The 19718-nt window shown below is 33.3% G+C and overlaps 1 protein-coding gene across 1 annotated transcript; it reads right to left on the reverse strand.

Annotated features, from left to right (window-relative positions):
* Positions 1-1616: 1616 nt before the first annotated feature.
* Positions 1617-10796, reverse strand: LOC110942133 (probable E3 ubiquitin-protein ligase ARI8). The gene is made up of 15 exons (XM_022183858.2): positions 10316-10796; positions 9421-9545; positions 9248-9353; positions 9062-9152; positions 8807-8979; positions 8578-8682; positions 6798-6886; positions 6603-6710; positions 5546-5636; positions 5343-5432; positions 4573-4620; positions 4248-4319; positions 3783-3882; positions 3557-3683; positions 1617-2153 (listed from the first exon to the last, which is right to left on the reverse strand). Exons 1-15 carry the CDS (start codon positions 10475-10477, stop codon positions 1889-1891), a joined length of 1752 nt encoding a protein of 583 aa, XP_022039550.1. The 5' UTR covers positions 10478-10796; the 3' UTR covers positions 1617-1888.
* Positions 10797-19718: the final 8922 nt, after the last annotated feature.

Genomic DNA, 19718 nt, shown 5'->3' on the forward strand with positions numbered 1-19718 from the left:
AGGAGATGTTCAGTACTTATATTATTATTATATTCAAAATGCTTTTAAAATCATAAATTTGTACATTAGCTGTAATAATATTTAAAAAAAAATCCTTTTAATTTTTTCAGAATGATTTTTGAAATTCATACTAGCTCGGTTAGTTATGATTGCTCATGTAGAAAACTAAACTTTTGTGTTGAATTTCTGCTAGCTAGACAATTTTTTTCCTTTTTTATGTGTTTGTATCTGATTTAAAGTTTCAGGTTAAATAAATAATTTGTTGTATAAAGTTATATTATATCCATATGTTAAACCCTTCTTAAATTTCGTGTATTATTTCTTATACTCCATTTAACCTATTTATACTTATATTTAAAATTCTAAATTGTTAAATGGGTTAAATATACAATTTAGTTTAGAATTTTAAATATAAGTATAAATAGTTTCAAGATGTTATGAATATGTTAGTTTTTAATCCATGCCTTTCATAATCATTTAGGAACTTTTCTAAAGAATAATATATTTTCAAGAAGATGGAACATGAACATTCGTAATTTTTTTTATATACATTGACATGATGTATATAATGGTGTCTAATTATACATTGTAGGAATGAGAGTAGCATTTGTGTAATGTGTCCAAGTATAAGATATAATGTTTTAAGATAACTTATATAAAAATAATTTTGTTTTAGTGAATTCAAGAGAAAACTGAGATGACACCATGCATTCTGAGAAAAACTATGGAAAAGAGGGGAAAAACTGATATGGCGTTGATGTAGCACTCGAGGAAACTGGGACAACTCCCTCCTCCCTTATTAGAAGAATATTGAAGCAGATGGGCGATTGATGAGAATATGTTGGAAATGACAATATATTTTGTTTGGTTTGAATGAAAGGAAGACGAAGAAAAAAATTCTTACACGTCTTTGTCTTTTTTTTAACGACGGGATATGATATAAAAAACAAGGCAGCAACTAGCAAGAAACTAGCAGCACCAGCAAACAACACCAAAAGACCACATACAAACACCACAAATAGTATCTTAAACATGTTTAGGAATGTTTATTTACGCAAGTCGGACCACTCTACTACTCTAGGGCTTGCATTTTCGATGGATTCTTCACCCATAGATAAATATGAGATCATTCATAGTCTTTCATATGCACCAACATGCCGATCGGAAAATTGCTTGCACCAGTCTCTTTGGTTAGTACTTGGTACTCCCACAATCAGTGGAATAGATGGAGAACTCTATAACGCACCCTTAAACAAAGGCATTGTGATCGTGACAAAGAGCATAATGTGGCATTCGATGATACACTTTGCATCATCGTGAGCGGCTCGAGAGCCAACTTTCTATATTCGACGGTAATTTGCAAACCTATTGGTCTTGCATAATCATATATATGGTCGACACTAAACAAACACCATTGACATACTATACAGACGCCATTGATGATTTTGTTAACATAATAAGCGTTTTATATAATCACATCAACGGAGAAACAGTTTCCTATGTAACGGGCTCAAACCTATGCAAGATTTTAGACCCACTGAAGTTGATATGACACTGGGTTCTATTAATGTAGACCTATGGTTTGGCTAAGAAGGGCTCAAACCTGCAATAGCATATGAGCATTATAAACAAGTTTTTCTATAAACTAACAACAAACCCCACTTTAAGTTGCATAAATAATCCACAATCACTTCAATTCAAAAGAACAATGGTCAATCTACATCTTTAACCACGAAACAGTCACCAAAACAAACCACCATGCACCATGCATCTAACCACAACATCTATATACACCCAGCACCTTCAAACAAACCAGACCCTTGATATCTGCTTCAAGATGTAGTCAACTTCAACCAACCGCAGATGATTATTGAGCCGTTATCAGTTATCACCGATTGTTGTGGCACATCTGGCAAGAAGTGACGTTCTTAGGATTCATATACGTGCATTGTTCACATGACCACCCAGTTGAATCGTCGGTTCGGCTTGTGGCCCCACCCCTGCTTGACCCTTTTCCCTTTGTTCCTTTTGTCTTGCTTGTTCCTGCAGCGTTCTTTGAACTACTTGTTTTGCTAGATGCTCCGTGTGCATCCACGTCTGCTAGACCGTTTTCTAGTGCTCTGACTAAGTTTTCAAAGTAGTTTTTTGTGACACTGTTATAATTGTAAAACAAAACATGTTTCAGCTATAGTAATTTGGTTAATAGCAGTAAAATGTAAGATACTTAATGTCCATTTGTACACAATAACTAGGCCTGTAAACGAACCGAACGAACACGAACATAGACATGTTCATGTTCGTTCATTTAACTTTAACCGAACACGAACATATAATCGAACACAATTTTTTGTTCGTGTTTGTTCATTAAGAAATTGGGCATGTTCGTGTTCGTTTATATTCGTTCATTTAAAGCCTAAACGAACATAAACGAGCACAAACGAACATAAACAAACATAATTAACATGATTTTGAACAAACATAAACGAACACAAATGAACGTAATTGAACAAATATAAACAAACACAACTTAATATTAGTGAACACAAACAAACAAGTCTAATATATTACAGTTTATCCAAAAACACATCTAAATTAGGGTTTTTATACTAGAAAACTCAATTACTAATTAGTTACATTTATATAAGTAGTTAGAAAACGTAATTTTCATATAAATATAACTATTTATGTATTTACTAAAATTTAAACGAACATAAAGGAACGTTCACGAACATAAATGAACGAATATAAACGAACGTTCACGAACATTAATGAACGAACACAAGGTGTGTTCATGTTCGTTTATTTAATTAAACGAACAAAACTTTTTGTTCGTGTTGTTCGTTTATTAAATAAACGAACTTCCCGCCAAACAAGTTCACGAACAGTTCATGAACGTTCGGTTCGTTTACAGGGCTAACAATAACACTGTTGCATCAACTACTTTGCCCATTTTCTAAAACAGGGTCATTTTTGTAAAGATCAGATCGGGTTGGGTTGCATTCAACCCATTTAACCAGTACCCCTTTTAGCAATCAATAAGAGTAAAATGCCATTTTCGTCCAAAGGTTTGTTTTTCCGCATCTGGATCCAAAAGATTTGAAATCTTGCCAATTTCATCCAACTCGTGAACTCCATCCATTTTTTCACGTTAAGTTAGGGTATTTTCATCTTTTTAGACATTCTTTGTGATGATTAAAGGGTTTGGGTGGAGAGAAAGTCAACACAGGTAAATCTTTATTTCTTATAGTGTTTTTTAATTTTAATAAAAAAAGTCTAAAAAGACAGAAATGCCCCTAATTTAACGAAATAAAATGGATGGAGTTAATGAGTTAGATGAAAATGGCAAGATTTCAAACCTTTTGGATCTAGATGAGGAAAAACAAACATTTGAACGAAAGTCGCTAGAGTGGCCAAACCTTAGGGACGAAAATGGTATTTTACTCAAAAAAATAATTATTTGACATATAAAACAAAACCAAAAACAACAAATTTAAAAAGTGTGCATGGGTCGATCCAAGATTATTTAATCATGACAAAAGGTTAGGGCAACAATTACCTAGTTAAACCAGCTAGCTTTGTTCTGAAATTATTAAACTCGTCTTTAGAGCCATCTTCGTTGAGGTACGTATTTAATTCCTTCTCTGCACATTGATGAAGCCTTTCTAAACCAGCCTCTGCTTCACCTGCGATAAACAATTTAACCCGAAAACTGTTACCTAATGAAAACATTATTGAACTTTTTTCTTTCTATACAAGTGTACAATATGGGAATCTCTGCGTACCTTGTAAGTACTCGAAAAACTGTCTCTTTGCATGTTCTTGCTCAGGTAGGTAATACCCGTACGCGTAGGTCCACTTTAATACTCGCCTGCATTCAACTATCTGCAATAGAAAAACACAAACATAGATACGGAAAGCACAGAAACGTTAGAAGTCGATCTTTAATGCATACAACTTCTTAAAATCACTTTATTCGAACATATAGTATCATGATTATAACTATATTGTATTTGCAAATTCGGCTGGGCCTTGCAGTTTCAATCGCGAAAAAGATACTTCAACCCAACCCCGTTTTGACACGTTAACCTTTATAACATCCTCCAAATTACTACTTAAATTAAGATAAAAATCATGAGTACAGATTTAAAAAAGAAAGAAAACAGGTTTGGAAATTTAAGATTATGTAAGTGAACAAAAAATATTGTAAAAAACATTAAAAAAACTTAAGATTTAATATGTAAGCATACCTGCAACCAAGCTTCTATAATGAATTTCAATTGTGTCTCAGGTTGGCACTGCTTCTCACTAAGTTTTGCAAGCTGAAAGAACAATATGCGGAAAACGAGACAATTTTAAAACACATATAGGCAAGAAATCCACCAACCACAATGAACACCAGTTTTTAATACTTTCTATGAACAAAACCCTGCAATGCATCTGTCCGTATAATTAACCATACATTTGTATTCTACTCTAGTACTTTACACTTGTATTCTCTATTCCAAGATACATAGGTGCAGAGTGCTGATATTTAAAGTGCAAACTAAGAACAATCGGTAAATATCAACTTACATGAACTGTTTGCATCTGATTCAAGTCCGCAAGCGCTTTTTGCCTCGACTGTCATTGTGAAAGTTAAAAAAATGTCATATATCATACACATAAATCCACCTTAGATTTTTAAAAATAAAAAATAAAAAAAAAGCATTCATTTTAAATAGCAAAATATATACAACTGTAAGCACAGAACACACACACATATATAGAGGCTGGTTAACGTACAAGACCACCTCATCGTGCGATGCGTACGCAAGCATCTCAACCGCACATCTGATCTAATCTAGGCCTTCAATTGAATGTGGTGGCACAATAGTAATTAACTTTGCATAAGTACGCACGTTATTGCATAATTACAGACGTTATAATACATAATTACGCACGTAATTACGCATGGGTTGGGTTAAACCCTAATTACGCACTTTATTTGCATAATTACGCATGGGTTGGGTTAACCCTAATTACGCACGTTATTTGGTGGTCGCGTACCATCGCACGTTAAGAGCCTTTTGTATTTCAAACTTCCTCTCTCTCTATATATATGTATATAAATATATGTGTGTATGCATTTTTAACAGCAAATTTTTACGCCTGAACACATTCGTGTGTGTGTATGTGTATATGTATATGTATATGGCGTTGATAAACATGAAAATGAATAGCATGCGATGAAGATAGGTCAAAACATCATTTATACAGGTCAACCATGACACAGATTACAACTATCCCCATGTGGTCAAACAATAAGAAGAATACTGATTGACCAATTTGTACAATGAGCTTACCGATTGGTTTGTAGCCCAGCGTTCATAATAGTGAGTGTATCGCTCTAGAGAATTCTTTGCCATCTCTCTTCGACGTTCGGATTCATCATACTGCAAGTGAAAATGGAAATACAATATGTTAAGAATTAAGATCAACTGTTGAGACTTCAATAAAAAAAATGAAAATCCTTTAATTTGCATCTAGATATGATCAATTTCATTACAGCTCCCTCTTGCTTTGCAGACTCGTAACGATTGCAAGCATAAAAGCCACCGGTTCTCTCTCCATGATCCGACCATTGCCCAAGGCACAACCTACAAGTACAATTTTTTTAAAGAATATATATCAATTATCGATTAACCCTCATCTTTAAGTAAGTTACACATTCACTTCTAGCTTTTAATAATTAACAACTTTGACCCTCCAACCTTATCTACTTAATAACTTGACACCTCCTTTTGTTTAAATTACTTTTACAACTTTACACCGCAACATGCAACACATTATTACACTTTTTTATGTATGCCTAACCACATTTATGTCTAAATTATTTTTACAACTCTACACCACTGTCCAAATTTCTTTTATGATTTTAAACCGCCATAGTTATTAAAGACACTAGGCGCATAGGCCTCGCCTGGGGCCTAGGCGCAAAGCGCAAAAAAAGCGAGAGCCTAAGAAAAATAAAGAGCATAATGAAAAAAATAAAGAAAAAATATGTTATTTATTAGAAAAGAATACTATTCTTCAAATAAAATAAACAAAGTCTATTATGTAACACTTTATATCATCTAATTAGTACCGAAGTAGTGTATTAGTGTAGAAAAGTAGGTTTCCTAGAATAAAAAGTAGAAATTTGGCTAGGATCGTTTTCGGAATTTAAAGAATTTGGCCGGAAGCTCTCTGAAATCTAGGAATCTCGCCGGAATGTCCGCCTGAACCGTCACCTAGAGAATTAAAGCGCAATTTCCTCGACTTAAAGCGCAACTGCCTTGCCTCGCCTGAAAGATGGGCCTAGGCGCAAGAGGCGATGGCTTTTAACAACTCTGTAAATCGCAACGTCCGAGACATACTCTTTTTTATCTGTGTCTAATGAAGTTAATGTCACGAATATAACGTGCGTATTGAATTAGTATAACCTTCTAAATCATATTTGACACAAAGTGTCTATACAAATTTACACCTTTTGACAAAAAGGGTTTTGGGTCGAGTCAACCGAAAAATTTTGACCCATTTGACCCATTTCAACCCGTTAGCTAACATAAGAAACTAACTCTTACCAGCAAAATTCATATTTGCAAGGGGGATTGCAAGTCATGTGCATACAACCTTGATTCTTCTCAATTGGACGTTTACACTTCGGACAAGGCTTAGAATTAGCTAGAATCCTGAAATTCATCACATAAACATCAATATAATATCACAACATTCAAAAGATATGTGACATTCAAGTATTCAACAAATATAACATTTACCAGTTCATGTTTTCAGATTCTGCACTGTTTTTCATTATCCACTTCGACACGGTTTCACAGTCCACAGGGCGATGAGCTTCTTCTGTACACTACAATAATAACCAAAAAAGTTGTCATCTGTGAAGCATTAATATAGACTAATTTATATGCATCGTAAAGAGGATGGTCGATGGGGTTTCCCACAAACAAGGTAGCCCTTAATCTTTCACAAAATGTCATTTTTAGTCCCTTGGCCTTGACCTTTTCACTTCTCAATCTCAAACTTTTGATATGAAACACTATTAACCCTCATCTTTAAGTAAGTTACACATTCACTTCTAACTTTTGGTAATTGACAACTCTGACCCGCCAACCTTTCCTACTTAATAACTTGACACCTCATTTTATTTAACTTACTTTTGCGACTTTATACCGTAACGGGCGACACATTTGTATGCTTTTTTATCCATGCATAACCACGTTAACGTCTAAATTACTTGTACAACTTTACACCGCAACGTCCGAGGCATTATATTCTTTTCTAACTTTTGGTAATTTGACAACTTTGAACCCCCAACCTTTTCTACTAAATAACTTGACACCTCATTTTAATTAAATTGTTTTTACGACTTTACATTGGAAGCAGCCTCTCTATTACTACGGGGTAGAGGTAAGACTGTCTACATCTTACCCTCCTCAGACCTTACCTTTGCTTTGCTATTGATGGGATTTACTGAGTATGATGATGATGATGATTACGACTTTACATTGTAACGTGCGACACATTATTGAACTTATTTTCATCTATGCATAGCCACGTTAATGTCTAAATTACTTTTACGACTTTACACTGCTGTATAAATCTCTGTTGTTAAAAGCGATCGCCTGGTCTGCCTAGGCGACCTGGGCGACCATACACCGCTTTTGTCTCCTAGATAAAAAAGCAACGTTATTTTTTTTTAAAACCCTATCTTTTAAACAACCCAGATTATATTTACAGATAATTTTAAATCTTTTAGAATCATATCTCATCAAATCTGTATATGTTTTTAAAGATATTTTAAATTTCAAAAAGTTAAGAGATATATATTATCTTTATACAACATTCATTCATGTTCTGTATATAACAAATAAGACGTATCCACAGCATTCACAGTTCTTTGCTGGCAAAAAATACTACACGTATGTGTATGCTGCTGGAAAAGACAAGGCAATTGCTGTGGATGACGACTCCGACTCCGCTGATTTTTAAAGTTGAAGAACATTTGGTTTTGAATTTTATTTACTTTTTGAAGTCTGAACTTTATTGTTTTGAAGTCTTAACAGTTTTGGTTTTGGGATATTTTGGTGATTCATAATAATGTTGGTTTTATTTTAAGGTTTATGATATTTGAAAACTTTTGGAATTTGAGGATTTGGCTTTTTTCGGTTCAAAACTTTGTTTTTTTAATGTTTTTATTTGATTGCGCTTTTTTTTTCTCAGGCCCTCGCTTTTTTTGCGCTTCTCGCCTAGGCGAGAAGCGAGCCCTATGCGCCTGGAGTGCGCCTAGCGCATTTGATAACTATGGTATAAATTACTTTTACAACTTTTCAATGCAACGTCCAAGACACTATACTCTTTTTTATCTATATCTAATAATGTTAATGTTACAAACGTAACGTATGTAAGAAATCAAAACCGCGTAGTGTCATCATCATCACGCATGTAACAAAGTTACAAAGGGGATTTTGCCGCTGCAGCGCGCGGCACAGGTCAAAGTTCTAGTTTATTCATAAACTTGGTAAAAAAAGTAACACTCACATTCCAACAAAAGCTGTATGAGCAATGGCACGTTACATCATAGCTTCCACTTCCAAGATCAAACTCAATGGCACAGTCACAACCAGGAGCGGGGCACCACTTCGTCTGTCGATAAACAAAAAATATATATATAAGAATTTCTAAAGTCTAATGCTTTTTGTTGTGTAACTTCGATTGGTATCTTAATCACTTTGTGTATTTACTGAAAAAGAACACGTCAAATGTATACCTTTCTATTGTCCTCAATATAAGATCTAAGAAGGTAACGCCGATATTTCGTCTTATCTTCATCTGAAGTCAACTTGTTGACCATGTCCACACCGACAGCAGCACCACACGACGGAATGGGACATCTTAATGTCAAACATCCAGGACCATCATTGATAGATGTGCTAATGTAGGCTATACGAACCATAATACGTAAGAAATTATTATTCCAGTTGTAACCATATAATAAGATGAAAACTTGTAATATTAATCAAACCTGTCCAGCATGTATTACAAAAAGGGTGGCCACAAGCAGCGGTGCTGATCTTATCAAGTGAATATGATTCAAAGCAGATCCCACAAGGCAGCTTTAATATATATGAAGATAAGAGCAAAATCACATAACATGAGACAATATATGAAACTTTAAACGATAAAATTTAATCTATTTAACCGAACATACCTCTCCCCCTTTTGGTAGCTTAGTATCTGTCTTGTCCAACAAACCAACAGCTTTTCGAACTTTATCTTCATTAGCAAACCATGCTTCGTGAACATTGCTAACATTCCTGCAAGGTGCCAAATTTGTTCAGTTGGTGAACTATTCACACAAATATAAGAACTTACTCGCATTACCAATTATACGGGCGCAAAAGCATGCACGCGTAATCTCTTGAAACTGATAGAACTGAACAGATTCTAGTGATATCATCTTCTTGACGTTGGCGGATATCATCTTCTTTCAAGATGGTATAATTTTTCTGAAACGTAAAACAGATAATGTCATCAACAATGAAAGTTCAAGCATCAAACCATCAGTATCAATCTACCAATTATCCATTCTAATTCTTAAAGTCCCCAAAAAACAGCAAATTAATTTGCTGGAGCATTAAACAAACAGTGTGTTGCTAAAGAGACACCAACCCCATTAGTGTACACCAACCCACTTGCCACATCATTCAATCATGTCTGCACATCAAAGCTTGTCACATCATATGGGCCGTAAAATAGGATGAAAAACGTGGTCATACAGGCCGTATGGCTTTGTAAGTAGTCACATCAGTCATTTTGCGTCAGTCAACTACATCATACGGACCACATGATTTCGCCCTCATATGACCCATATGCCCATTTTTCGCCTATCATACGACCAATATGACCAATTTCCGCCTATCATACGACCCATATGACCAATTTTCGCCTGTCATACGACCAACATGACCAAGTTTTCGCCCTCTCATACGAGCCCGTATGACACGTGAGTGGTGCCCGGATAGCATGCCAATACCGTTTGTTTAGCGGCGGCCAACAAACAATGTAATCAAGAATAAATGTTCAATCCTCAACCCATCAATAACATCAATCAACCGATCATCTATTCCAATTCTTAAACAACACAAATTCACTAACAATCAAAAAAGATAACATCTTGACACATCATACACTCACAACAACATGAAATTCACCAATTCAATAGCAAAAAACACATCAAACAAAATCAACAACAATTTCCACAACTAACAAAATTCACCTGTTGCCGACTAACCAACACCTCATCATCCTCATCATCATTCTGCAAATACTCATAACCATCATCACCATCCTCATCACTATACATCGCATCACCGCTATAATAATCCTCCTCATAATAATCCACATCGTTCGCATCATGCATATCATCTTCCGAATCCATCGCAAACAAAACCCTAAAAAGTATCGGTGTGCAAACCTAGGGTTTTAGCCGGTACGATTATAAATTAATCGATCATACAAATTGGATAATATTCGAGAAGAATCGGCGATCGGTGGTGGTTAAATTGGGGGAAATGATTGTAAATTGTGCGATTTTAGGGTTTTGAATTACACAAGCAAAAAGCATGTAACAGGTTGAAATGAATATAGATTTTGTGTTGAATGTTGATTGTATGGATTCAATGTTTGATCGGATCGAGATTGATTGATGGATTTGAGATTTTGTTGTAGAAGTTCTTCCTTGTGAATTAGGGTAGGCTTTGTGGTGTGGAATACACCATGTCAATTTATACATACAAGTTATGTTATTTTTTCTGTAACCCAAATTGGACATAACCCAAGTTTGCTAATTGTATAAGGGTATAATGTCAATGGGTTGAGATCCTGTACAAACAGTGCTAATTATAAGAACCGTAAGAACAGATCTGAACCATTGTTAATTTAAATCAAGGGTTGATATTGATTATAAATAAAACTCTTATAATTAAAAATTACTACTAACAAATTAGGGGTAATTTTGTAAAATTGCTAGTCATTTGACCATTTTCTATTAAATACAAATTCCACCAAGGTTTTTTAAACTAAAATAACTTTTATATACTTCATTATTTTTTTTAAAAATATATACCATAAAATCGAGTATTTTTTTATCTTTAATATGAGTACCATATTGCTATACCTTTTTGTATTTATAAAAGTGTTTTTTAAAAAAAGTTAACAAAAGGTGTTTTATATTTGTGCTAATAAGGTGCTGATTATGTGTTAATTACAAAATAATACAAACAAACACCAAAAGTAGATATAATCAGCACATCTGGTGTGCTGATAATGGAGAACGATTGAAGATGTTGTGCTAATGTCGTTTATGTTGATAATGGAGAACGATTCGAGAACGATGTGCTGATAATGAAGAACGATTAATGATGTTGTGCTAATTATATAGTGTTGTGCTGATTATATTTTTTGTAATTATTTTTAATTAGTTATAAATAAATATGGTCAAAAAGTCTAAATTACCCCTAAGCTAATTTTTTATTGATGGACACTTGTCAATTATGTATTGGTTCTTATGGTTCTTACAAACTTAAGTGTTTGTATTTGATCCCATTCCTAATGTCAATTTACGTCTACGTGGTTTACACCAAAACGCAAATACAACCCTCATTTGAAAAATGCAACAATCAAGTCTCCGTGGTTGTTAATTGCGTTCAATAACGTCCCTCGTTATATTTTCCCAATTATTTTCCCTTTATTTAATTAATATCGTAAAGGGAAATATGGTAAATTCACCAAAAGGTAACCCTTCTCAACCCTTTTAATCCCCTAGCTTCCTTTAGAAGCACAAATTCACCCCCCCCCCCACCCTTCTTAACTCACCGACGATAATTCCATCAAAAGACAACCGTAAATCCGGCGCTCCAAGACAACGATGAGGCAATACGCCGTAATTTTGTTTACATTCCATGTGATCGGTACGACAGTTTTCTTAATTTTGAATTTAATCTATTATTTCGATATGTGTGCCCACCGTATAATCTGAAATGTGGGTTGCTTTTCTTCGAATTACAGTCGAAATTCGTGTGCATGTGACTCGACGCCTGATTAGGATCCAATACCGGGTCCTTTTGAGGAGTGGAAGAGGGTTTAGGATAGAGCTCTGTTTTAGCCGCCGACCATGAATCCGATGGTGGTTGGATGGTTGTACATATTATATATTTAACTATTAGGATAACTATAAAACTTCAAAAGGGTTAATTTTGGACTGATTCCTGATCATTTATGGGTTTTTGGTGTTTATGATCAGGGTTTACCCTTCTTTTGTATGCCTATTAACTTAAACTGTTATGTATCCTTATTAACTTAGACTATGTATGCTAATTGTGGTCTGATTAGATATTCAGTTCATTGTGTTAGAATGGACATTTGTCTTAGTTGTGCATTAGATTATGTTTCAGTTGTTGGTGTTTGAACAGATTAGCATTAGGTTCAGTTTCAGTTGTTGTTGTTTGAACAGATTATAAGTTGTGCATTAGCTTCAGTTTCAGTTGTTGTTTGAACGGATTATAAATTGTGCATTAGGTTTATTTTGAGTTGTTGTTTGAACAGATTATAGGTTGTGCATCAGTTTCAGTTTCAGTTGGACATTTTAATTTAGTTGTGCATTAGATCTGATTAGATAGTCAGTATGTTTGAACATCTTATAAGTTGAATAGGCATCATAACCTTGTTGCATTCAGCTTGTTGTATTCAGTTGCATTCAGCTTGTTGCATTCAGTTCAGATTATAGGTTCACTTGTGTTTTAAGTTCAGATTGTAAGTTGAACAGGTATCATAAGCTTGTTGTAATCAGCTCATTTTGAGTTGTTGTTATTGTTCATGTTATAACTGCATTTCACAACCTTGTCAAGTTCAAACAGGTTCAACATTTACTTTTAGTTGTTGATGTTGTTGTTGTTGTTGATGTTATAACCACATTACAATTCACACTACTTGAAGTGGTTGATTTCTTGTTGTTGTGGTTGCTGATCTATTACTAGATTAGGGTGATTTGTAAGTAGATTAAGAAACCTTTTGAATATGGAGGGAATTTAAGAAATTTTACAACAGGGAGCGAAATGGTCATGAAAGTTTTTAGGGTAATTTAGTCTTTTCACAATATTTAAACCAGGAAAATATAATGAGGGACGTTATTGAACGCAATCAATAACCACAGGGACTTGACTGTTGCGTTTTTTTTTTTCAAATGAGGGTTGTTCATGCGTTTTGGTGTAAACCACAGGGACGTAAATTGACATTTACTCTAAATGTTTATATAGGGAGGTCGGTATGTAACCGGTAACCGATGATATGTTGAGAACTGTGTTGATTGTAGTGCACCGCGTTTTATGTGGTATGCGAGAAAAGGAAATAGGATGTGTGTTTTCTAAAATTTGGTTATTGTTCTGAGGTTTTCGTATTGTCGTATGGCTGTCAGAAGAAGAAATCAAACTATCGAGATGTATGAATGTGTTTAGTCGTTCGATAATGGTGTGTTTGCAAGTATCAGGTCGGTTTATCTTCATTCTTTAGTTTTATTTGTGTTGTATTTGGTGACAGTTGATAATGAGATTTCCATTGAGTGCTTAATTGTTCTTCAATTCTCACTTCACATTCACTGTTAGGTCGTCTACCAAAAGTTGCTTTTTATATTTATCTAGACGAGTAGAGATCACAATGTGCGAACTTATATCTAAGATTGTAGAGATTATCACACCTCAGCCGATGGCGGAAACATCGAGGCGGGATGAACAAGATTGCTCAAAACGTCATAACATTATATTTGTGACAATAAATTAAGATTTCAAATTTCATTTCATTTCATAACTTCCAAAGATACATTGTCTCAAAAAGAAATTACAACAACTTGGGATCAACATGACTAAACACAAAAAGAAATATATAAACAAAATTCGGGTGCGTTAATTTCCACCCTAAGTTGATTTCTCGAGCATCGTCATATATTTCCTGTAACATGTATATAAAGTATTCGTCAACGTAAAAAGATTGGTGAGCATACAAGTTTTATCTACATAGAATAAGTATAAAAATATGTCTGAAATCCACATGCTGATTGTACAATAGGTTAAATGAACATACTAGCATGCATCAACTATAAATCAAACCAAAGTGTCCACTAGCGTAATCTTATCACCGAAGTGAATAAGACTGTATTGATTAAATACTTCACTTCCACCTCCGGTCCTCTGCAACCCATCGCCCACCAAATACTTCACCTCCACAGACGGCCACTCATCGAAAAACCTGCAACCCCGCACCCACTGATCAAACCCTTGCAACCCGCACCACCACATTCACACCACCAATCGAAGAACCTGCACCCTCGCACCATGTAACAACCCTCACTAAAAATTAATATTTAGTATGATAATTATGCAATAAGGAAACCCTAGTTAAGTTTAGTATGATTAATTAATCAGTTAATCAATATTAATTAAGCTAACAAGATTAATTAAGCTAAGTAAGGTCTATTAAAAATAGATATATATATATATAAGGTCGTATAAGAACGTTTAATATTAATTATAAAATATATTATTTTTTTTCCTTACTCCGTTTTTAATGAAACTTAGGTTAAAACGTAGATAAAAATATGCTCGTTCTAAAGACATATTTGTCGTTTTATAAAACGTTATATTTTAAAAGTTATACAAGAAAAACGAGTTAAGCAGCTGAAATAATATAACTAAGCTAGCTAGCAAGCACGTCTACGTCACTTGAATCCCACATCGAACAGAAAAGGAATTGAGCTGCCTGCTTGCTTGCTATAAATAAGAAGCTTAGGATTCATTTTTCTTTGCTCATTTCTCTTCTTCTTCTCTCTATACGTTGGTGTTCTAACCAATAATCACTCAATCGCTATTACGATTCATTTTCCGAGTAATCAATATATCCAAGGAATGCCTAAGTGCCGCCCACATTGGGTTATGCTTTGTCGTTTGTCGGTAATCCGATAAATGAGTTGAAGCATTGTACTTTGTCGTTGTCGATAATTCGATAATGAGTTGAAGTACTATACTTTGTCATTTGTCATTTTGATAAATGAGTTGAAGTATTGCACTTGGTCATTCATTGTGAGAATTTGATCTCGGGAAATTATCGTAACTGCTGTATTGATCATTAACCCGGTTTTTGTGAAATTCGTTAAGGTTCGAATCTCATGACTACCGTTAAGGTTTGATTTGGGTTTTACACCAATACGTAGTCTATTCTGTTAAACCACCAAAAACACTCCCAACTACACCCTTACAATCAAACAAACTATTAAATCATCAGAAGCTCCAGAATAATAAAGTACATGCTTAATTATCGGGAAAAGTAGAATCAAGAAGTTTGTTAATTCAAACCTGCATGCTGATTTGTGAGTTATTCCTCTTTTGTAAATTCTTTTCTCACGGTTTGTGAGTTATTCTTCTTTTATAAACTCTTTTCTCACAGTTTGTGAGTTGTTAACTTTTTACAATACTCCAAATTATTTTCAGAATTATAACTTACAGTGATTAAGTTTATGTAATCACCAAGTTACAACCGGTATGTGGGGTATTATGCACATTACTTGATAATCTTCACCATTGTGGCAGCCATTGGGTGATATGACCATAATCACAGACACCATTGGACATGTGGGCCAATGGGTCGAGTGGTAAAGTACTGTGGGTAGTTGGTTGATATCAGAAACATTGTAAAAGATCTTAACACTGTGAATTATAACAAATGTGTCGTTTTCAGTAAAATGAATAATTCACTCAGTATTTCCCGCTGACAAAATCTTTTTAAAACGCGTTTCAGGTAATTACAATAGATTGGAGCAAGGATTGGATCCGACACTGAAGGACTTCAAGAAGTGGCTTATTTTCAAATTAAGAAATATTGTTTTTATTAAAAGCTACCTTTGTAAAACATGGAATTTATTCCATCTTTTTAAATAAAATCCGGTGTTTCTAAACTCTGATATTTTTCCTAACTCACGGTCCTGATGAAATTTCCGCTGCAATTTTTTTAAAATAATCACCGGTACCACTGGACTGCTCACGGCACCGATTCCGGCTAGATGGGGTCGGGGGTCGTGACAGAAGGTGGTATCAGAGCTAAGCCACTGCTTTAAGCCTATAAGTGTTGTGATAACAATACTTAAGCTTAAATATAAGAGTTAGGAAATTGCTATTAACTTAACTGGTAGCACATCTGATAGTATTTAGACTTGAACATAAGAAAAGATGCCTTAGTATAAGCTAAGCCACTTGTTTACGCAAATAGGTGTTATAATAATACCTAAGCTTAAACGGAAAGTTAGAAACTTAATATTATTTGATAGCACTCTGAATGATATTTAGACTCGAACTTAAGAATTTTGTCTTAATATAAGCTTCAAGATAAAATTACTTATATGAGTATAAATAAATATAATTGGTATTCAATAAGAATAACGACTAGCAGGCAATAGCATTTAATTGCTATTTATTCTTGTTTATTGGTATTACTTGGTCAAGAGTAAAAATATATTATGGAAATATAAATTTCCTTGATTCTGGATTAAAGCCCTAATAAAAAGAGGCACTTTTTGAAAAAGATACTATTTATGGGAAATAGGAAATTTTCTCCGGCAAAACTGGGTATAGAGTAGCAGACTCTCCAGCTTGTCCGGATATACTGAAATTACCGCTCCGGCGCGAACCGGATAAGACGGGATAAATGGTATGTCAAACCAGTAACAAGATTTCCCTAAATAGTATCATGACCAAATATCTGACTGGTTTTTGGAAATATGAATCTATTATATATATTTAACCCTATGAAAGGTATGTATATTACAGCATGTGAAATATATGATTATATAGATATATATATATATATCTATAAGAAAATCCAAAAGCCATAACAATTGATAATTAAGAATAAAGCACAAGTATATGTGTCAATAATAAATTTAGATTCCTTTATCAAGAATCTCTTACCTACATCGATATCAATCATTATTTCGTTTGATCATCTACCTCGTAACTCGTGCAACAAAATAATACTGGAAACCCATTAAGTTGGGACACCATAAAAAATATAAGAATTACCAAAACGTTACCATAAATTATTAACGCCATAAATTATGAACGCAAGTAAGAAACATGTCAAGTTGTGCTAATGCACAAGAAAACACATGAAACTTAAATTATACATCCACAGATGTCGAAGTTTATCACACACGACTTCCAAAGGCAAGATCTTTGAAAAATATAAATTAGGCATGATGATACCTACACTAATTCCATCAGTAAAAGAACTCCTAAATCAAAAATCGGCACTTTGCCACATGATCTTACAAACGATCAAAATGTCGCTGAGGTACGTTGGAACAATATTTCACAAACATCGGTGCATAGGCTAACCTGAGTCATAATTATTAGCACTACAAAAGAAGTCATATATTTTTGCAAATCCCTGATTTCATTTCACTTCATTCGACATTCTCTGATAATGTTATTTAACAAATAGTTATCACACAAAATTTCAGATAAGAAGTTCTTATATTTCTTTCGTTGCAATTCTAACTTCTGCCTATAATAAGTTGACTTTCGTGTTCTTTTAATGGTCATCATACCATAAAGAATTCTTTCATAATAGCAAATATTGATCCATTTCGTTTCTTGGTAAATCCACACGATACACATGCACTATTTGTTGCGCATGTGGTTCATTTGAGTTATAAGACCCTAGGAAGGCATCCTTTCAATTTGTTGTTTTATCAAAAGTTCAAATATCGTTCCGTTATACTTGATCTTTGCATTGTAAACCGCGTTTTTACAAAGCAATGACTCTTTAATATCGAATCAATGAATTTATTGAAAAACTCGATTTTCTTTTGAAAGGGATACATGGTTTCTTTGTGATCATGTTTGAACTTTCTTATTAAAACTCGTTTTATCCAAACCCAGTTAACTTGCTCGCAATACGTACTCAATTCAAAGTCCCATATGATGGATTGAAACCATCATATTCAAAATAGTCCTAACAAGCACTTCAATTCTCTTAAACCATAATATGCTTGTTTAGTCTTCGAATTCATCAAATCATCTCTTTGATCACGATCACTTTGTGATGACATTTTCACAAAATTGAAGATTGCGCTAATCTAAGATTTAATTATTTATTTATATTGAATCCGCTTTATTGATTTATTTCATAAAAGCAATCTTAACACAATTATGTGCTAAGATAATGATCCACCATTTCATGTCCTAATTCCGTAGTCCTTACAACCAATCGAGCCTTTCGTGATATTTCTTACCTTTCATTAATCGAAAAACATTGTATAAACTTAATTGATTATATATAGAAACTTACAATATAGTATTTCTGTAATTAAAATTTTTGTTAAAATCATTAAGGTAAAGAAATTATATTTTTACGTATAAAATTTTGTTTAAAGTATATTCTCATTTAAGTTTATGCATTTATTATTGGTAATTAATATTAGTTTTATTATTAGCAATAATATGTTAATAATAATAGTGTTAATATTATTTTTAGATACTAGAGATTATTATCAGGAGCATGTATTGGATAGCCTAGCCTTAGTTAGGTATGGACTGGCCACCTATGCTTAAACAAGGCAGCACTAACCAATATCCAACCATGATAATAACTAGTTAATATATATAAATCATCATACCTATTTAGTAAATTTTAATTTTACTTTATACTAAAAAGAGAAGACATATTTTTAGAAGGACTAATAAAATTACATAAATAATTATGTATCACATATTTTGTAGTAATTATGTACTATAACACTCTAGCAAGAAAATAACCATATAAGAATAATATAGTAGTCAGCGACTACATTGAGTTAGAAGAACATTGTAATACATAAAGAATAGTCACCACAACATTTGTAACTACATTTTACAACGCTATATGGTTTCAAAATAAAAATAAGTAATCACATAGAATTGACCCAGTGTTATATAAAATATTTTACAAATACTTTTACCCCTTTTATTCACAACTTTCATTTAAATGTTATAAATAATAGTGATTCTTTTACAAAATCATAATACTAAAATATTTTGTAAATGTAATAACTTCACTATAGTATGTTGTAATCTATATTACATAATAAATATAAGTTATTTTACATAGTATAATAAATACTAAAATAATATTTATTTGAAAATGGTAACCATTTACACATAGTAAAAATGCGAAACAAATAATATATATTACATTGGCTTTACAAATATAATATAATGGTTAGTCATGTCAAAACAACTTATTTTTTTTTTATTATATTTTCATCTCTAGGACATAGCATATAGTCACTAATATTGTACTATCACATTATTTCACCATTTAAAACAATTTGGAACTCTAATACACTAACTCTATTGTCCTTTGGTGTATCTTTGCAATTAACTCATCTCAACACATAGAATTTCTCATATCATAATTTACTGTTTGACAAATCATTTTTCATGCTTTTGAAACCGTCAATTCTAAGTCTTCCTTAGGTACCAATCAAGGTAAGTTTTCTTCTGACAAAGAATTTTACTAATTCCAAAAAGTTCTTCACATTCATTTTAAGAATCTATAGATCATATATCTTTTGGCTTGAACCCAATCACCTTGAAAAA

Source organism: Helianthus annuus, chromosome 11 (assembly GCF_002127325.2).
Source record: "Helianthus annuus cultivar XRQ/B chromosome 11, HanXRQr2.0-SUNRISE, whole genome shotgun sequence".
NCBI classification, from domain to species: Eukaryota; Viridiplantae; Streptophyta; class Magnoliopsida; order Asterales; family Asteraceae; genus Helianthus; species Helianthus annuus.